General features: G+C 39.8%; 1 protein-coding gene across 10 annotated transcripts in view; it reads right to left on the bottom strand.

The window, feature by feature from the left end:
• Positions 1-17,742, bottom strand: part of ABCC9 (ATP binding cassette subfamily C member 9) — a gene marked incomplete at its 3' end in the record, with an annotated part of 106,915 nt that overhangs the window by 47,007 nt on the left and 42,166 nt on the right. For 6 of the 10 annotated variants that reach the window (XM_084255498.1, XM_084255493.1, XM_084255496.1 and 3 more), the window contains exons 14-17: positions 15,145-15,252; positions 8,357-8,429; positions 7,002-7,107; positions 552-590 (exon numbers count right to left, since the gene is read on the bottom strand). In XM_084255498.1, coding sequence (XP_084111624.1) covers positions 552-590; positions 7,002-7,107; positions 8,357-8,429; positions 15,145-15,252 — 326 coding nt within the window. The remainder of the gene's footprint in view (positions 1-551; positions 591-7,001; positions 7,108-8,356; positions 8,430-15,144; positions 15,253-17,742) is intronic. The other 4 variants (XM_084255500.1, XM_084255501.1, XM_084255502.1 and 1 more) reach the window with 2 other exon arrangements.

Raw genomic sequence — 17,742 nt, 5'->3', positions numbered from 1 at the left:
CGCCCAACTTGCCTCAGGCACTGAGCTAGCATGGCTGTCCTGGGGGACCATCTATGGGCAAAACAGTGGCTCCCAACCTCACACAGTTCCCATTTCCCGTGGTCCCTTCAGTGGGTTTGAGGTTTTTTGTCTTTTAATAGATGAAATAAATAGATGAAATACTTGCTTTTCCATGTCTCTCTTATAGCTAGATCCCATCACTACTTAACTCATCAACAATGTACATATTAATTCTTACATTTTGTTTTATGAAATCCCAAATTCAGTTGGCTCGGGGCAGTTTGAGTTTCAGCCGGAGTTGGGATATGACTTCAGGAGAGAAAGGCAGTTGACACAATAGGCCATTTTTTTAAAAAATCAGCAAGTTCATTCTTTTAGCAGCTAAAAGTGGTTGGGAGCCACTGCGATTGGAAATATGCTAGTACATTTAATAACTAACTTTGTACATGAGCAGAAGGAAAACCATGACTAGGGGTAAGAGACTGAGTATCAAGGAAAGTCTGAGGAAGGAAGTTATTCTTATTAAATGCAGATTAGAACAGAAATAATACCTTCTGGTTGCTTCGAAAGAAGGGTCAGATTCATTTACACTGCAAGTATGGCAAACAATGTTCATTAATGATGAAATACAAATAGTGAATGAATGTGTACACATATCAGGTAAGACAGAAACAAACTTATTAAGTGACTACATTTTCCAGTTGGATTTTGATACTGATTGCAAAGACAAACCAGATAAATGATAGTTTTATCAGCTGAGAAGTAATCACTTTGTAAGCTTCCAAAAGAGCACTCTGTTCTCTTTATAAAAAATTCCAGTTCACATAATGACTTGGGTTTTCACCCAGCTCTGTTCTAACTATAAAACTTCAGACAATCTCTCCAGATAGTTTTTCTCTTCACCTTTAAAATTCAAATTGAACCTACTCAAAGTCCTAAGTAGCTCCTCTAAGGTATGAGAGGAAGAAAAACTTTGGGGTTCTAACATGGAAGTCTTGAATACTGCCTGTCTCTTCAGTAACTGGTAAGGAAAACTGACATTCACAGTAGATGAAACTGTAGCATTTGGGTATAATTCACTGTTGAATAATGTGATTTATGTCAAGAGGTGTTTGACATTAGATTTAGTCATATTTATTATGAGGAGGTGAAGTTGAAACCCTATTCATTTTATTCTAATTTTTAATATTTCAGTTGAATTCCATCATTCTGAAAGATGTAAATTTAAAAACCACACACACAATTAAAGATTCATTATGTGACCTACTTGTATTTGGCTTAGAGTTGCTTATGGTAAGATTTTCCTGTCTGCAAATTGCTAATCAACTTGGCCTTGTTGACAGAGTCAGGAGAAAGTCACCTCAGACCAAGAAGACCTTTTCAATTATGATAATTCCTGGATTTAAGTTGCTCATCAAAAATATAGTCATGAAATGCGCCATTTCCTGAGCGATATTTGCAGCATGATAGTCTTTCAATGCTAAGAAATTGGAGTTTTATTTTATTGTGGAAAAAGCCAATAGAAGACCTCAATGGCTTTTGTTCTCCTGGGGAAGAGAGAGAACGAGGAGGAAGAACAGGCATGTGGCTTCACCTGCCTCCTGTCATCCACTGGAAATGCCCCGTACATGTGTGCAAATGTCCATGAGACACTTGAACATATCAGACCAAAATGGAAATATGAATTTGGAGGTATCACTTTTTTTTTTTAAGATTTATTTATTTATACAAGCACTGGGGTACAAGCCAGAGGCACAGGAGGGTGAGAAAATTCACCAGACAGAGCAGGGAGCAGAACAGGCAGAAGAACCGAAATACATTGCTGAGGGGAGCAGCCGGTGTGACAGGAGAGGTCTGGTATGCCGTGTGGGAATCTCGCTGGCTGGCCAGGAATCGAACAGGCACTGCAGAGGCTGCAAGACAGCTTCACAGCACTGTGCTCAACCCTCTGCGCCACCGGGGAGTCCCCTTGACTTTTTTTTTTATTGCTACTGATTAACTTCTAACTATATTCAGTAATCATTCAAAAATGCTTATTGATCGCTTCCTAGTGGGAAGTGTGGCCAGAAATACACATAGGACAGGTAAGGCAAAGGGCAATATGAGAGCACAGATGAAAGACATTTTTGACAAGTCAGAGTAAACCAAGGACTTGACCCCAGGCGATGGCCAGATTGGCTACATGCAGAAAGTGATGAGGATTTCTGACCAGAGAATATACACATTGGGTGGCCTTTTGGTGTCCTGGTCCTATAAACAACTGATATAAATCCGGTGTGCCTGAAAAATGAATGTAAAACATAGGGTGTCTTAAAAGTGTGCAGAGTCAGAGAGCTGAGGGGCTCATAGAACATTTCAGAGCTTGAACTTCTCCTCAGAGCAATAAAAAGCCACCAAAAAGATTTTAAACAAGAAAGAGGTTAAGTTTAGAAACACCACTCTCACTGCAGAATGTGACAAAGGAATTGGAGGGAGCAAGACTAGAGGCAACACAGAGACTTCTGGAGGTAACAGAGACCACTGGAGGCTGCTGAAGCCATGGAGACAAGAAGTCAGCACCCCTTCCATATGTGCTCTACCCCCAAAAATGTACAAGATGAAGAGCTGCAAGAAGACATGTATGCTCTTCTCAGCTGGGAAACAATCAAAACTCCACAAATTTTTGGATGTGAAGCACCATTATGTGGTGCTGATTAGTTTAAATGGATGGTATCGAATTCCTCCAGAGTGATTAAATATAACATCTATCAGTGTAACTGACATGTTTCTGAAATTTAGGAATGTCCTGAAGTAAAATAAGATAGCAGATAGTGGGTCTTCACTTCTGAAGACCTCCTCTTTCGGGATCTAATTTTTTAAGAACAAAAGCTAAATATCATATACTAGTTTCCAAAAACAAAAAGTAGATGTAGATTCATTTGGAGGTCATCATCCTCAATGAACAAATTAAAAAAAAAAAAACTATCCTTTTTCATTTTCCATGAGTAATGTGACGATCCTCAACTTCTGGAGACTCTCCAACCCTCTCATATAACAATATTTTCATCAGATTCAATTGCAGAAGATTATTTTTTCTCTTCCAAAATAAACAAAGAATTAGCTCTGCATTCCAACATTGGATCTGATTTAATTACATGAAAATCACTGGGTCAATATATAGACTTACCCTCGACCATCTCACGTGGTCATGAAGAGCTCTGAAGACAACAGAGAAAGCCAAGATGGAAAATCCCCTTCTGGAAAGATTTCCCTCTGGTGTACAAGATTTGTGTGTTTTCTTTCAAAACTAAAAGTTAAACTTGGTATTCTAGCAACTTTTAAGTGTCATGGTTGCTATCTTTTGGAATGGTTTGGGCAGGAATGACTTCTGTAAGATCAAATCAAGAACAGTGTTTCAAAGAAGGTTTAGTTTGAGGTAGATATAAATATGTTACATTATATCTGACCCAGAAAGCTGACTCAGTGTGCTATTACTCCTCCTTGCCAGGCAAAGCCACATGAAAAGGGCTAGATCAATTCACCAGTCTTAGAGGGAGCTACTGCGATTAAGCTGATTATATCAAGAAAACTTCAAGGACAGATGGAGCCTGAGAGTAGGGTGACTGATGGCATGGCTGAGGGAGAAAGGGGAAGGAGAACCAAAGATCAATGGTGACTTCTCACTCGATCACCACAATCATCACCTCACACTGTGGATTCTCTCACTGTGACCGTCCATCAGAAAAAAGCAATATAGTTCCAGGTCTTAGATGTCAGTAAGGATTTTTCTTTATCACAACAGCTAGGAAAAGGCAATGTCGGGCAGAACACTTGCTTTTCAACAAAGCTAAAGCCCACCCAGAGGCAAGGAGTAAACATTCTGGCATCCTATCAGTTTGGGATAATTTTTCAGTCCCATCGCCCTCTAGCTTAACTTTCTCTTCCTGGGTGACATGTCAGGCTAGTTCAAAGGTAGCAACTGCCAAGAAAACATCTACAGATATCTCTGTATATAGGAGATTCTTCTTTTCTGCCCAAAGTAAATATTTCTAGCTGTAATAGGGCAAAGAACTTTACTGGATTTTGCTCATACCTGTCTAGGAGGGCACATTTAAAATCAGAGCCTTATTATAATATTTATGTCGTTGTCTTACTTTGTTTTGAACTTGAAAAAAATAACACAAGTTCAGTCTGATTAAAAAAAAAGTACTTAGGGGCCTCCCCTGGTGGCATAGTGATTGAGCACTGGGCTGCGAAGATGCCTGAAGCCTCTGCAGTGCCAGTTTGATCCCTGGCCACCGGCAAGGGTCCCACATGGCGCGACAGACCTCTCATGCTGCACCCACTGCTCCCCTCGGCAGTGTATTTCATCAGTCTGCCTGTTCTGTTCCCCGCTCTGGCTCTGGTGAATTCTCTCACCCTCCTGCACTTCTGACTATACCCAGTGCTTATATAAATAAGTAAATAAATCTTTAAAAAAAATTAAAAAAAGAAAAAAAGTACTTAGCATTTATGTATCCTCAAGCTATGGATAGCTCTAATTTTTTAATGGTATTTTTTCTATTGAGGTAACATTAGTATAAAACACCATATATGATTACAAAATACAGGTTCATACCTCTTCACTTGTTTGTGCCCTCACTACCTGTGGTAATCCATGCCATCTACTAATATAGAGATTAATTAAATTAGCTTTGCTGTAACAACATTTACCAATGTAATAACATTTATATGCCTTTCCTTATTGGGCTAGGATCTTTGCTGGAATGAAAAGAGCAATTACAAATAACTCTTTAAAAGAAGGTCAGTCACCTCTGTACATTGCTGATTTCAAAATGTTTTATCAGTTATTAAGGATACCATGGGAGAAAATTATATAATTATTGTAATTAAAGATAAACAGAATTTGTGTTAGCTTATCCAATTCATAGAGACCAAGTTTTTAAGTTGTAAGTGTGTGACCCAACTCAAACATTTTTTGAAGAAAATCTTAGTCTTTTCTGATGAGATGGGACTGTTGTCCAGTAAGTCAAGTGTTTACAAAAAGATGAATTTTTAATTATGAGGATTTTCTAAATAGTTATCTTATTTAAACATTATTTTCCTTCTTAGTTTTTATTTTTCAAGTTTTATTATATTGTTATTTTAAATTTACAATCTTGATGAAATAAGATATGATATAAATGGTATGCATTTTCTTAGAAGATATACACATTTAATTTATACATAAACATTTTATTTAAAATAACAGTATAATGAAACTTGAAAGCATATATATATCGATATAGATATCTTGGTTAGGAACACAAGAAAATAAATGAATAGATTGTATAGCATACTTTCCTATCTTTTGTATCTATTCATTAACAAAATGATAATGACTACATTAGAAATACTGGGAGTCCATCTGACCCAAGGGCCCCAGGACCCGTATCTTAAGTAACACCAGAGAAGACCAGATCAGATGAATGTCCTACTTGTATGAAAATTAAGTCTCAAGCTTTCCTGTCAGTGTCTCTCCTGCTTTCTCTCTGCTTTAATGACAGTGAAAGAGTGGAAAATGAAACCCAATAGTGTGTTGATGGACATAAATATCACACATTATCATTTAATCCAGAAAAGCTGCTTCTCAAAGCCCACAACAATCCAAGATGGCAGGCAGCCAGCAATCCAGCCCCGCCCATTGCCTGACCTTCCTGAGTGACAGGATTCTGCAGGCAGCAAACACAGGCAGCAGCCATCACCATGCTTCCTGCTGAACAGTCCTGAAGGTGTCTGCCATCTGATAATGGGCCCAGCAGGTCACTGTGCATACCCAATATGACTTAGCCTCTTCCTTTCACCAATGATAACAAAATAGGACACCAAAAATCTGTTTCTAGTTCAAATACCACATCCAAGTATTTTCTTCTCTTAACTGGAGTTTAAAATAGGGTGTATCCTAAAAACATCCATGAACAGTCTTTACTGGTTCTTGAGGGATAGCTCTGTGTGTGAACAGAGACATGGAAGAATACTCTGCGGCAGGTGCACAAGGACACAAAAGCACATCTGAGGTCTGCAGTGAGTTTCCTAAACCTGGCGCAAAGGACATGCAAGTTACTCCTTGCTGTGGGCACCCTGTAAGATGCTCAGCAGCATCCCTGACTCAACGAAGTAAATCAAAACTCTCTCCAGACACTGCCTGATGTTCCCCGGAGGCGAAATCACCCCTGCCTGAGACCCACAGGTCTACCATCTGAGCTCTGAGCTGAGCTCACAGTTGTCCTCATAACCTGCTTAAGGGATGCCCACAAGGTAGATCAAATCCATATGACTTACTCTTTTTTACACAATCAGATACTAGTCAAGTTCGAAGTCACTCTATCTCTACAATGTGCTTTAAAGATGCCCCCAAAGGGAAACCCAGCTAGCTCAGTCAGTACTGCATGAGACTCTTCAAGACTCCAAGCCAACCATTCCAATCTCCAGAACAAACTCCTAGACACCTTTTCCACATCCTCAGGGCTGCACAACACAGCAGTCTGACCCAGTCAAGTCTCTAACTTCATGATCTAATGTCTGTTTCAATTCAGTGTGAAGAGGAGGTGCTGGTTTCTCAGCCCCTTAGGAAGATTTTGCAAATGATTATTTGATATTTCTTCTCTAAACATAGGCCCATTAAGGGTGTTTGCTTTTAAGCTATATAAATAATGCAAATTTCCCATAACGCCTTTTATCAGAGGATCAATTTTTAAATTATGCTTTTGATGTTACCCATTTAACTTGAAAAATCTACCTCTATCATCCCACTCTGACTTCAATCTCAGCAGCACACTCGTTTATGCCATTAAAAATCTCCATGATCAACTGTTTTATAATCTTTAATTTAGAAGATGTAAGGTTGCCACTTAATTTTTAAAAAGCTGTGCTTATTTCTGAAGGGTCCTCAGACACCATGAGAATGAACTGCTAGAATTTCCTCCCCTGGAAGATCATCAGATGGTGACAGAGCAACAGAAGCCAATCACCAATGTACGTACCTTGTCCAGTGCACTTTCCCTCCCAGCGTCTGCATCTCCCCAAGAATGGCAAGGAGCAGAGAGGACTTCCCGCACCCCACCTGGCCAACAATCATGGTTAACTGACCTGGAGAGATGAAACAGAAGATGGCAATAGAAGATTGGATTCAGTGACACAGAATCAAAACATTTAGAAAAGGCTGATGTCTTACAATCAATGGTCCAGTTTTGGCCTCCGGCATTGAGGCATGCTAAGCAACGACTTTCCCCAGTATATAGACATTTTTGAAAAAAGGAAATGAAAAATTGTAATTTAAAGGAAGAAAAAAGGTAATTATAATAAAGTAAAAATCAAAATCAACAGGCAACTATAAACCAGAGACATTCTGCAAGGGTGGGAAGGGAGTAGGATCAAGACAGGGGTGGAAGAGCACAAGGGTCTATGGTGATGGTGCATGGGTGAATTGGTGGGAATTTCACAGGGACAATAAGCAAGATGAAAATGCATACATTGTACAAAAATGAAGACTAATGTAAAAAAATATAAAATTAAAAATAAATTAAAAGGAAAAATTATTTATTAATCAGAATTTGTTAATCATTTCTTTTTCATTATTATAATTTCTTACTATTTTTTTCAAACTCTGAGAATAGTTCACATTAGTGAAGAGAGCAATGAAATAACCCCCTAAATCCTCTGATTTAGTTTTAACTTTATTATTCAATTCATTCAGGAGGAAAGGGCAGTTTTGACAAAAATGGATCACTGTGATAAAAAGTGACCGGGCTGTTATTAAGATGACTTCTCCAATGCCTCACTTTGATTATCATGTGCAATGGAAACATTCAATGCCTCTGACCATCAGGCCAGGTCAAAATTTTTCTATTATCCAGTCATTTTAAATAATGATTAAAAATACAGTTTATTTTCATTATAAATGAAACACATTCTTTTTAAAGTACACATAAATCTAAATAAATCATATTAATTGTCTTAAATATCTTGAAAATTTCATGAGTCTTCTTCCTCAGGAATAGAAAATCATTTTCTTCATTTACTCTTTAAGTCCTTTCTCAAACAAAATTAGAAATCAACTACCCCTATTATTTAAATGGGGCAAATGAAAAAATAAAGTGGAAACAGTCACTTGGCCATTAAGTAACACAGCCAAAGGTCTGCACTGTGTCGTGAAAGGCGAGCCTGCCCATCTGCAGTCATTTCCACATGATACAAGGGCCTTGATCTTCGTAGTGCAAAGAAATAACTGAATAATGTGCATGTCCTTAAAAAGCCTTTCTTTTTGTTAGGCTTAATTATCCTGGAAATTTACAGATTTGACAATTAACATTTACACCAATGAGTGAAAATGACTTACCAGTGGGAATTCGAATATCTATATTGGATAAGGTCGCTATCCCACTGCCCCATGAGAAGTACCCATTTGTGACCTGGAAAATAGAATATAGATGTTAAATCAGAAAGTATGTACATAGATGGTGGTAGAGAGTACTTCTAAGTAAAATATTTTTCTATTTCTTTTTTTATTTTTGTGTAGAAGAACTGGGATGTAGGCCAGAGGTGCAGGGGGTGAGAAGATTCATCAGAGACAGAGTGGGGAGCAGAAAAGGTGGATCTACTGAATACACTGCTGAGAGGAGCAGTGGGCACGACAGGAGAGGTCTGCTGTGCGATGTCGGTCACCTCCCTGGCTGGGGATAGAACCCAGGCCATCAATGTGATAGTGCTGAGACTTAACCCCTAGACCACCAGAGAGACCCCCAAAATATTTCTTTTTAAAGCACTAAAAGACCTACAGTGTAAGGTGGAATACACAGTGATAAAAATTCTAGAGGATAGATGAAAAACAGAGAAGGAGTAGAGTCTCTGAATTAGTGATATCGTAGTGAATGCTAAAAACTACAATTTTCTCTGAAAATATGGGATTACTGCATCAAATTATACATGTACATTCTTGAAAAGCAACTATGTAAAATATATTCCAACATATTCCCTGCACTGTTTGTTTCATCACTGTTAGGCAATTTTCAGAATCCTGGTGATGCAAAGAAATATCTACAAATGAAAGAAATACCTACAAATTATTGTAACAAAAATGACTCCATTACTTAAGTAGAAAGATTGCTAATTACTGCATTGGAGTATTAATTGCATCTGGGCCGGAAGTTCTGCTGGGATCTTTATTATATCCATTTGCTCAATAATATATTTTCTCATCAACAGAACATAAAAGAAATAGTAAAGAGCACAGAGAAATAAAACAAAGAAATGAGGGCACACTGATTGGTGGAACAAAGAAAAACTAGCAAAGACCGTAACACCAAGGGTCATCTCAAGCCTCTGTTTGTGTTGAGAGACTTTCAGTGGACAGAGATCTTAAAGACAAAAGGCTTTAATACAAAAATGGGGAACAAAAGAAGCAGAGCAAGTCTCAAGTATAGGGAATGAACAGAGACAGATGAAGAGAGGGGGGCGCCTGAAAAATTAGAGGAAAGTGAAGGTAAAACACACCTTACTTGCAAAATAATACTTCGTTTCAAAACCACAAATGATGACATTGCTAAACATGTTACTGTTCAGAAATTTCATGAAGCAGATTGGTGATATGTGAAAAGTTACTAACTGCATCCCTGCTCTTAAAATGAACAAATTAGTAAAGAAGTTGCTTGAAAAGGTTAGATTGTATTTTTCCAGACAGGTTTCCCCTAGCTTGTAAAATGCCTGGCATTTAGTCACATCCATCACACAGATACATGTGGAATTAGTCCCGGGAAGAGGGTGTCACAGAAGGGCTGAATTATTGATCACCTTATGAACCCTGGCCGTATGAGGCACTGTGTCAGGATTGATGGAAGCCACATACCAGGTGTGACTCATCCTCCCTGCTTCCCTGGAGCCTGCAGTCAGGGAAATAAATAAACCACAGACAGCAGTAAGTAATACAAGGCAGTCGGGGCCAACTAACAAGCAGAGGGGAGACCCAGTTAGGGCACCAGAAACTCAAAGAAAATCATTTATGTTGGAGATGAGTTTAAAGAAGACAGAAGAGAAGGTTTTTAGCTAGTGTTGGAAAACATATTGCATTTCAATGAGGGCATTTCTGGGTAAAGAACTACAAAATAGGCCCAGGATCAGACCACCAGGAACCAGGCTGTAGGGAACAATGAGAGCTGGCTGGAGCTGAGGTGTAGGATCCTATGGCTAATGACAGACAATGCTCATGGACAGCACTCAGCCTCTGAGGCTGAGGACCTCTCTTCTCAGAGAGCAGATGAGGAGGCCATGGAGGTGCAAACATAGTTTGGAAGAAGGCCAGTATGGAGCAGAGAGGTCCCAGATGACGACACTGATGCTTGCAGTGAGCTAGGAAAGAAGCTCATCAGCAGTAAGAGGCTGAAGGAGAGAGAGGGGATGAGGCACTGCAGGCTGAGGAGGGATGCTGAGGAGGCATGTCAGAGCACTGCCAGGAGCTGGGGAGCAGCGAGGCTGGAGAGGACACCTCTGTGGCTGAGCCAGCTGATGGGTGTGTCATTTCCCTCCCAGTTCTCAGCTTCTGTTATAGGAGGCAAGACTGGGAGAACAAGAAGGTTCTGGGAAAAAAGGAAGAAGCTCAAGTTACTGAGGTTACACTGAGGTTCACAATGACAGAAGCCTGAGGGAGCTGCAGGGTCCAAGGGGAGATGGTTTAGAGGTACAGCTGTTCTAGTGGTGGCCAGTTGTGGACATGGGTGAGGTTGTGGAAATACAGATTCAGGGATTCTTGGGCTTGGAAACTAGACAGGCCGAGCCCTTCGAAGCTGCCAGTTCATCCATGCACGGTACTTACTAAGGGAGCCAGGCACCCAAGCCCTCTGTGGAGGTGAGGAGTGCTCTGATAACAGGGAGCTGGGTGGACAAAGCCAGAGCCTTCCAAGAATGCAAGAGTGAACACCACAGGGAAGAACCAGAAGACAGCGCCACCTCCTAATCCGGGGCCACACAAAGTCAAAGAGGGAACGCCTTCACATGGGGGATGGAAGGAGAAGGTTGTACTTAATTAATGGCTGCCCTTTGTGCCTCCATCCCCCCTGCTTTAACAAAACAATCTCACTTCACCACCCTCAGGGTGAAAATGCTGGTTTCCCTGACTAGCCGTTTGATTGTGGACTATCCGCTAACATAGAAATCTTTGCAAATGCTTATCACAAGGTTGGTACAAACATGGTCACAGTGACTGGGTCATGATAGAGGGAAGACAGAGGGCATCACCCATCACCAGGGCCATGTCTAAAGCAGTGGTGGTTGTAGAGAAGCATAGCAGGGAGGAGGGAGCAAGTGAGCATGAACAGGTTCAGCCCATTGAGAGTCCACAGATGCTCACGATAATAAGACGTGTTTTATTACTATAAAGATAGGAGCGTATTTAAGCACATTAGAGCTGGTACCATAATGATGAGGGGTCAGGGGCCAGGTAGAACAGGGATGAGGGTAAACACTGGATGAAAACAAAGAAAGAAGCCAGACAGACACTAAAAGTCATCTACTGCATCATTCTATTCACATGAAATATCCAGAATAGGTTAACCCGTAGCCAGACGGTAGGTTGGTAGTTACCAGAGGGAGGTGGCCAGTGACTACTTAGTGAGTATGTGACCCTCCTTTGGGGGTCATGGGAAGGTTTTGCAAATAGATAGATGTGCATGATGAACAATTCTGTGAATATAATAAATACCAGCGTTCACTTTCAAGTGGCTAGTTTATAATATGTGAATTTCCCCTCAATGAAAGTAATTTCCAGAAAATGGAAAGGCAGGGCCTTCTACCCACCACCCTATTTCCTTCTGGTGAAAATAAGTGCAAATGCTGAATAAAATATAATTTGTAAAAAAGCGACGGAAGACAGAAGGAAATACCAACTGGAAGAATATGGAAAATTACAAATTCGCAGATGGAAATCCAGAACAGGGCCAAGAATGGCGAAAAAATATTTTGCAAGAAACACAACAAGGTATAATTTAAGGACTTGCTCTAAAAGATGTCAATGTTTATTAGCTGTCATGATACTCAGAACAGTGGAATATTCAACAAATATGCAGGAGAACAAGAAAGGACCAGCCATCAGCCCAGGCATGTAAAGATCCCTGATATGAGTCCAGCACTTCACAGCAGGGCACCGGTGACATTGACCCAGAACTGGGGCTGGGACAACCGGGTGTCATGTAACAATCACAGCAGAGTGCACAGCCTTAGGACCACTGCAGCACAGCAACTACTATTTCATTCATGACCACAAAATTTGCAACCAAAATTATTCACTACTGCTCTCCCAACTAAATCACATTGCTACTTTATGTCATTACAAGAATCAATTCTAGGTGGAAAAAGGAATTAAAAGGTGAGAGGTGTAGCTTGAAAGATTTAATAGCGATTACCTTCATTCATTCTGGCAGGAAGAGTTTTCTCAGAGGAAATAAAAAATAAAACATGAACCATAAAGGAAAAGTCTATTAAATAAGACTACAGTAAAAGTAAAAACTTCTGCTACCATAAAGGGAATGAAAATCTAAACTAATGAGTAGGAGAAGAATTTTTTAACATATAGAACTGCCAAAGAACCAGTATCCAGACTTTTTTTTCATAAGGTAGGGTCAAAGAACCAGATGAGTCACAAAGAGGATCCCAAACACAAATGGTGATACATATATAGGAAGAGATGCTTCACCTCAGCAGAAACCAGTGTCAACAGAAGCCACAGTGTGATTTCACCGCACCTCCCCCAGCACACCACATACACTTTGGCAAAATATTGGCAGTACTAGTGAGAAGGTGGATCAAATGAACACCTGTTACTATTGACAGAGCCACGTGAGGAAGGTCTGCTACTATCTGGGTCAGAGAATGAAGCAAAGACTGACTCAGCTATTGCTCACAATAGCTCCAAGCTGCGTAACAACACAACCCTGTCCAACATAAGACACACGCGTGCATGGTGATACTTTTGCACAATGGAACATGACAGAGCAGGGAGCATGGGTGAGCAACATGGATGAATTCAATAGACAGTGTTGAACCAAAGAAGGTAAACACATATATTTATGCTTAAAACTAAAGTAAGTTTTTTGGGGGCCATATAGAGCCATGTATAATAAAAGAAATGGTGACTATAACAATCAGGATGGAGATTGTATCTCAGGGGAGGTATGAGGAAGAGCAGCAAGTGTGTGCTTTGGGGGTTTCTTCTGGGGAGCAGGTTGTGCTCTTTACGTGGTAGTGGTTGAGTAGGGGTTCATGTTTACATTCAATGGGATTCAGAAGGTTTATGTAGCCCTCTGTCAGTATATTGTAATTTCACAATTTTAAAAAATATGTCAAGAAGATGAGTTATTACTGATTTGGGAATTTCCATCCTGAATTAAACATTTATTTGAGCTCAAAGGTGAGCCTGAAACTGTAGCAGCCTCTCCGAGGGATAGCTGAGTCTAGGCCATGTTGGTTTGGAGGTTTTTGTGGGTTTTTTGGTACATGATCAATTTTGGGGGAAAAATCATGATGGCCTTTTCTACATTAAAATAAAATTTCATAAATCACATGGAAAAGGCAATTTTTAGATTTAGTATACAAAATAGAAAATGTTATTTAGGTGGCACAGCGGTTGTGCGCTGGGTTGCGAAGCTGCCCTCAGCCTCTGCAGCGCCAGTTCGATCCCCGGCCGCTGGGCAAGGGTCCCACATGGCGCACAGACCTCTCCTGCCGCCCGCTGCTCCCCTCAGCAGTGTATTTTGTCGGTCTGCCTGTTCCGTTCCCCACTCTGACTCTGGTGAATTCTCTCATCCTCCCACGCTTCTGACTGTACCCAGTGCTTGTATAAATAAATCTTTAAAATAAAATAAAATAAAATTTTGATCATGTATTTTTAGTCACTGATAATAAAGTCATTATTCAGGCATAACTGAGAAGAGTATACACCCTTTCTAGTCTCTTATTCCTTACTTTTTCATAGCCTAATACTTCACACTATAATTGCCTACAGAACTACTAGTATTTCAAAAGGTGAGTCCACGGTCATAGACAGACAGGTAGGGAATAGATTTATTTCTCTCTACCCATCTATCCATCCATCTGCCTATCTATTCTACCTATCTATCTTGAAAGCAAAGCTTTCTAGGTGATCCTAATGTATAACCAAAGTATCACTAAAGCTCTTTAAAATTCACAGCTGACATGTCATCGTATCCTCAAAACACCATCCCAAAATAGCATCCCCACTTTAAAATGGGCAAACCATGGCCCATAGAGGCAATCAATCTGCCCAGAAGTCACACAGCAAATGAATGGCAGTGGTGGGGCAAGCATTACCCTATTACATACACCATTGCTCCAATTTCTAAGCATACTGAGGGGCAGGTATTACATCAAGAAATATGAGAAAAGAGAAGAATTCCATGTAGCCTTTGGCTCTGCTCTACATCCCACTGAGACCCCCTCCTTTTGACCAGGCTGGCAAGCGCAGGGAGCAGGGCAGACCAGAGCAGCAGATGAAGCTACTTTCCTAAAAGAGCTAGTTTCCAGGGCTCTGGGAGCACTGCGTCCTGAAGCCCCTGGCTGCTTGATGTCTGTTCCAGTCCCTGCATGGCATTAACCCCTCCCTGGGATTTATCCCAATGGTCAGTCCACACCCTGGGTTCCACCTCAGCAGCCGGGACTGGGGAAGGTACAAAAAGCAGAGTTTGAAATGAGGTCAGAGGCAGTGCAGACAAGATGGGTGAATGCAAGGAGTCCTGGTTTCGAACTCCCCAGGTTGAAGACACTGCTCTCTAACTTATTTCCTTAAAAAAATTGATTATAATATTGTGTTCTCAATAAATCTATTTGCTTGGTAGATGAATGTATGAGAACCAGAAGAAATACATTAGACACTAGCTTCTAACACATACAAGAAGGCTCCTTCTCCTGCTAGGAAGACATGCTGCTGCAGCAAGACTGGCTAGGAGGTGAGAATGTGTGAAAAGAATAAACTCATCAGAATATGTATTTTTAATGTTGCAAGCATTAGCAATCACTGTGAAAAGACTTTAAAGACCCAATCTTGGCCACATTTGCAGAAATTCACCATATATAATAACATAAATATTTCTACTCATGTGAGAACACAGGAACTAAGATAACCTTTATTGCAACATCCTCTGTCTCCATAGGACGCAGGCGCCGTGTTGATTGCTCATAGCTGTCCAGGTGATATCGCCCAGGATGCTTCCTGTTTATAGTTTTCGGCTGCTGCATCCCAAATGGAAAAGAACACAAGTTGAAGCTTTACAGAACTCACATTGCTACTTCTTACTTAAATTCCCAGAAAATAAGCAAGTGATGTGAATGACCTATTTTCATTATTTCGATGTCTTCTCAAAAGCCAGCAAATAGTAATAAAAAGTATTAAGCTATATCTTCAAGCAAATGCACAAGCTGAATATGTAATACTTGCAAATGATGGATGTTAATGGATCAAGTCCTAAAGTGAGTTTTGGAGATTCTTTCTCCAGTTATATGGAAGAATATTCCCAGGCAATATAAAACTGTGTTATGGAAAAAATCAAGCAGACTAACTCAGGTTAAAGTAGAGTCTACCAGTTAGGTCACTGGGCTTTGTGAATGTCTCAACATATTTTTGATCCCTTTCAAAAGCACGAGGACTTGGAATGTGACATATTTATATCACTCAGGGATCCATTCTGGAGTGAGAAAAACATGGAGATCTACATTATTTTCTTCAGAGTTTTTCATAAGGAGATCCATAAGCACTGTAGAATGAAACAGTCTCCCCTAAATGGCAAGGGCTGTTCCTAGTCAAAGTCCTAAAGCATCCACAATAAAGGCAATGCAGGCTGAGGTTGGCTAGTCTTCCATACTTAAAGTCAACTAAGACAAGGTCTTAACTAGAAATTTGTCATTTAGAGAAGGTAGAAAATTCAGCTCTGTGAACCTCTATTTGTCCCATAAATCAAGTGAGCAAGTATTTATGTCAAAGTTCACTTAAATACCAATACATCCTATGAAGCCAAAATAGTAATACACTTCAAACTTAAATTTTTGTAATTATACTCTTTTGGGTCTAGAATTTGCAGGTTTAACTTTTTTAAAAATTATGGATTTCCAGTATGGGAATGAAGCATGTTCTGGAGTAATCAGTAATTTAATCCAAATGAGATATGGTTCTTCCAATATCCATCAATTGTGTATAACCAGAACATCAAGCTATCAAGTAGCAATTGTCATGCAAATCAATACACAGATTAAAAAGCCATGGAGAAGAACTAGTTCTATCACATAGATAACACTGGTTCTATCACATAGAAAATATCTAATGCATTTTTAATTGAAGAAGGTAATAGAAGGTTCATGAAATTTTATTTGAGTTTTGATTTTCTTTGCAGAGTCCTCCCAGATGACCCCTTGAAGGCCACTGCATGAGATGTGGTAGAAAATAACTACCCTTTTAGCTAAGCATAGTTTCCACTCAAGACAGGTCTACACCTACACATAAACTCACTGTCTAGAGTCTTTAATGCTACAGTAGTATTGCTCCCAAAGGTCCAAAAGGAATGACTTCATGTTCTTCACAAAACTAAGGAGAGGGTGGGAGGCAGACATGTGTTGACAGACATTTGAGTTGGAGTTCTGTAGATATAATTTGAAGAGACTTTGGCTCTAGAATGTCACTAATTCTCCATGGAAATGCTACAGCCAAAACCACTTAACTCTCAGCTTTTATAGAATACATAGCATCTTAAGATTTCCATTTCAAATACACAGCTTTTTTTTTCACTCCATTTTAAAAAGGTTGTCATTTGTGGTTTGGACCCTCAGCAGTGATGAATGACCTTGAGGACATCAGAAGTCCAGTCTGGTTCCAATAACCATCAAGATATTGGATGCATTTGAAGGGCATGTCCTTTCAAAAATCTTTCCTCAGTTCAATTTTTCTTCTACCCCTCCTCTCATACCAATCTCTCATACCAAAGATTCTTCTGATTTCCCTTACTCCACAAACTTGTCCTGCTCTATCCTTTTTCCTTGAGGTCACCTCTTTCAAACCACATCTCTCACAGATGATCTACAGAATTCTTTGTAGCATCTAATGATCTAAGGCTGGTTCTAATCAAATGCCTGACTTTCCTCCTGCCACAAAGTGCAGACATTGTCATGTGCCCACATCTGTGGATTCCTGTCCATACACTGGTGAACCAGCATTTGGAGACATCATTACTCAGTATCTACATAAGCCTGGATGGTAGTTCCTCTTCAGACAAAAGTCCTCATCTTAACTATTTTTAGTTTTAAACATGATGTATTAAAGATTTAATATGAATTGACTACCTGGGAGAGGCTTGCTCAGCTTCAATCAACTCCACTTAGGAGAGAGCATGTGCAACCTTATTTGGTTACATGGATGATAAATACATTCCTCTTTTTCTCTAATGATAACATTAGTAACTAATAATAAGTTATAATGTGACTCATTTCAGAAAAACTTCTTTCATCTTTACTGTTAGGAAATATACATATTAAGTTGAAAGACTTTCTTCAGAATTTTTCAGATACACCTTTCAAGAAAGTGGTATAATCCTGTCCCACTGATTTAAATATTATCTAATCACTAATGGCTCAATGGTTTACATCTTCAGTGCTGACTTGACTTCTGAAAATTATCAGGTGCAATACACACATCTTGATTCCACCTCAATACAAACCTACTTATTTCTCAGCCTC

Source organism: Talpa europaea, assembly GCF_964194135.1.
Source record: "Talpa europaea genome assembly, chromosome: 15".
NCBI classification, from domain to species: Eukaryota; Metazoa; Chordata; class Mammalia; order Eulipotyphla; family Talpidae; genus Talpa; species Talpa europaea.
The sequence above is the reverse complement of the archived record's forward strand: the minus strand, read 5'-3'. Positions and strand labels throughout refer to the sequence as shown.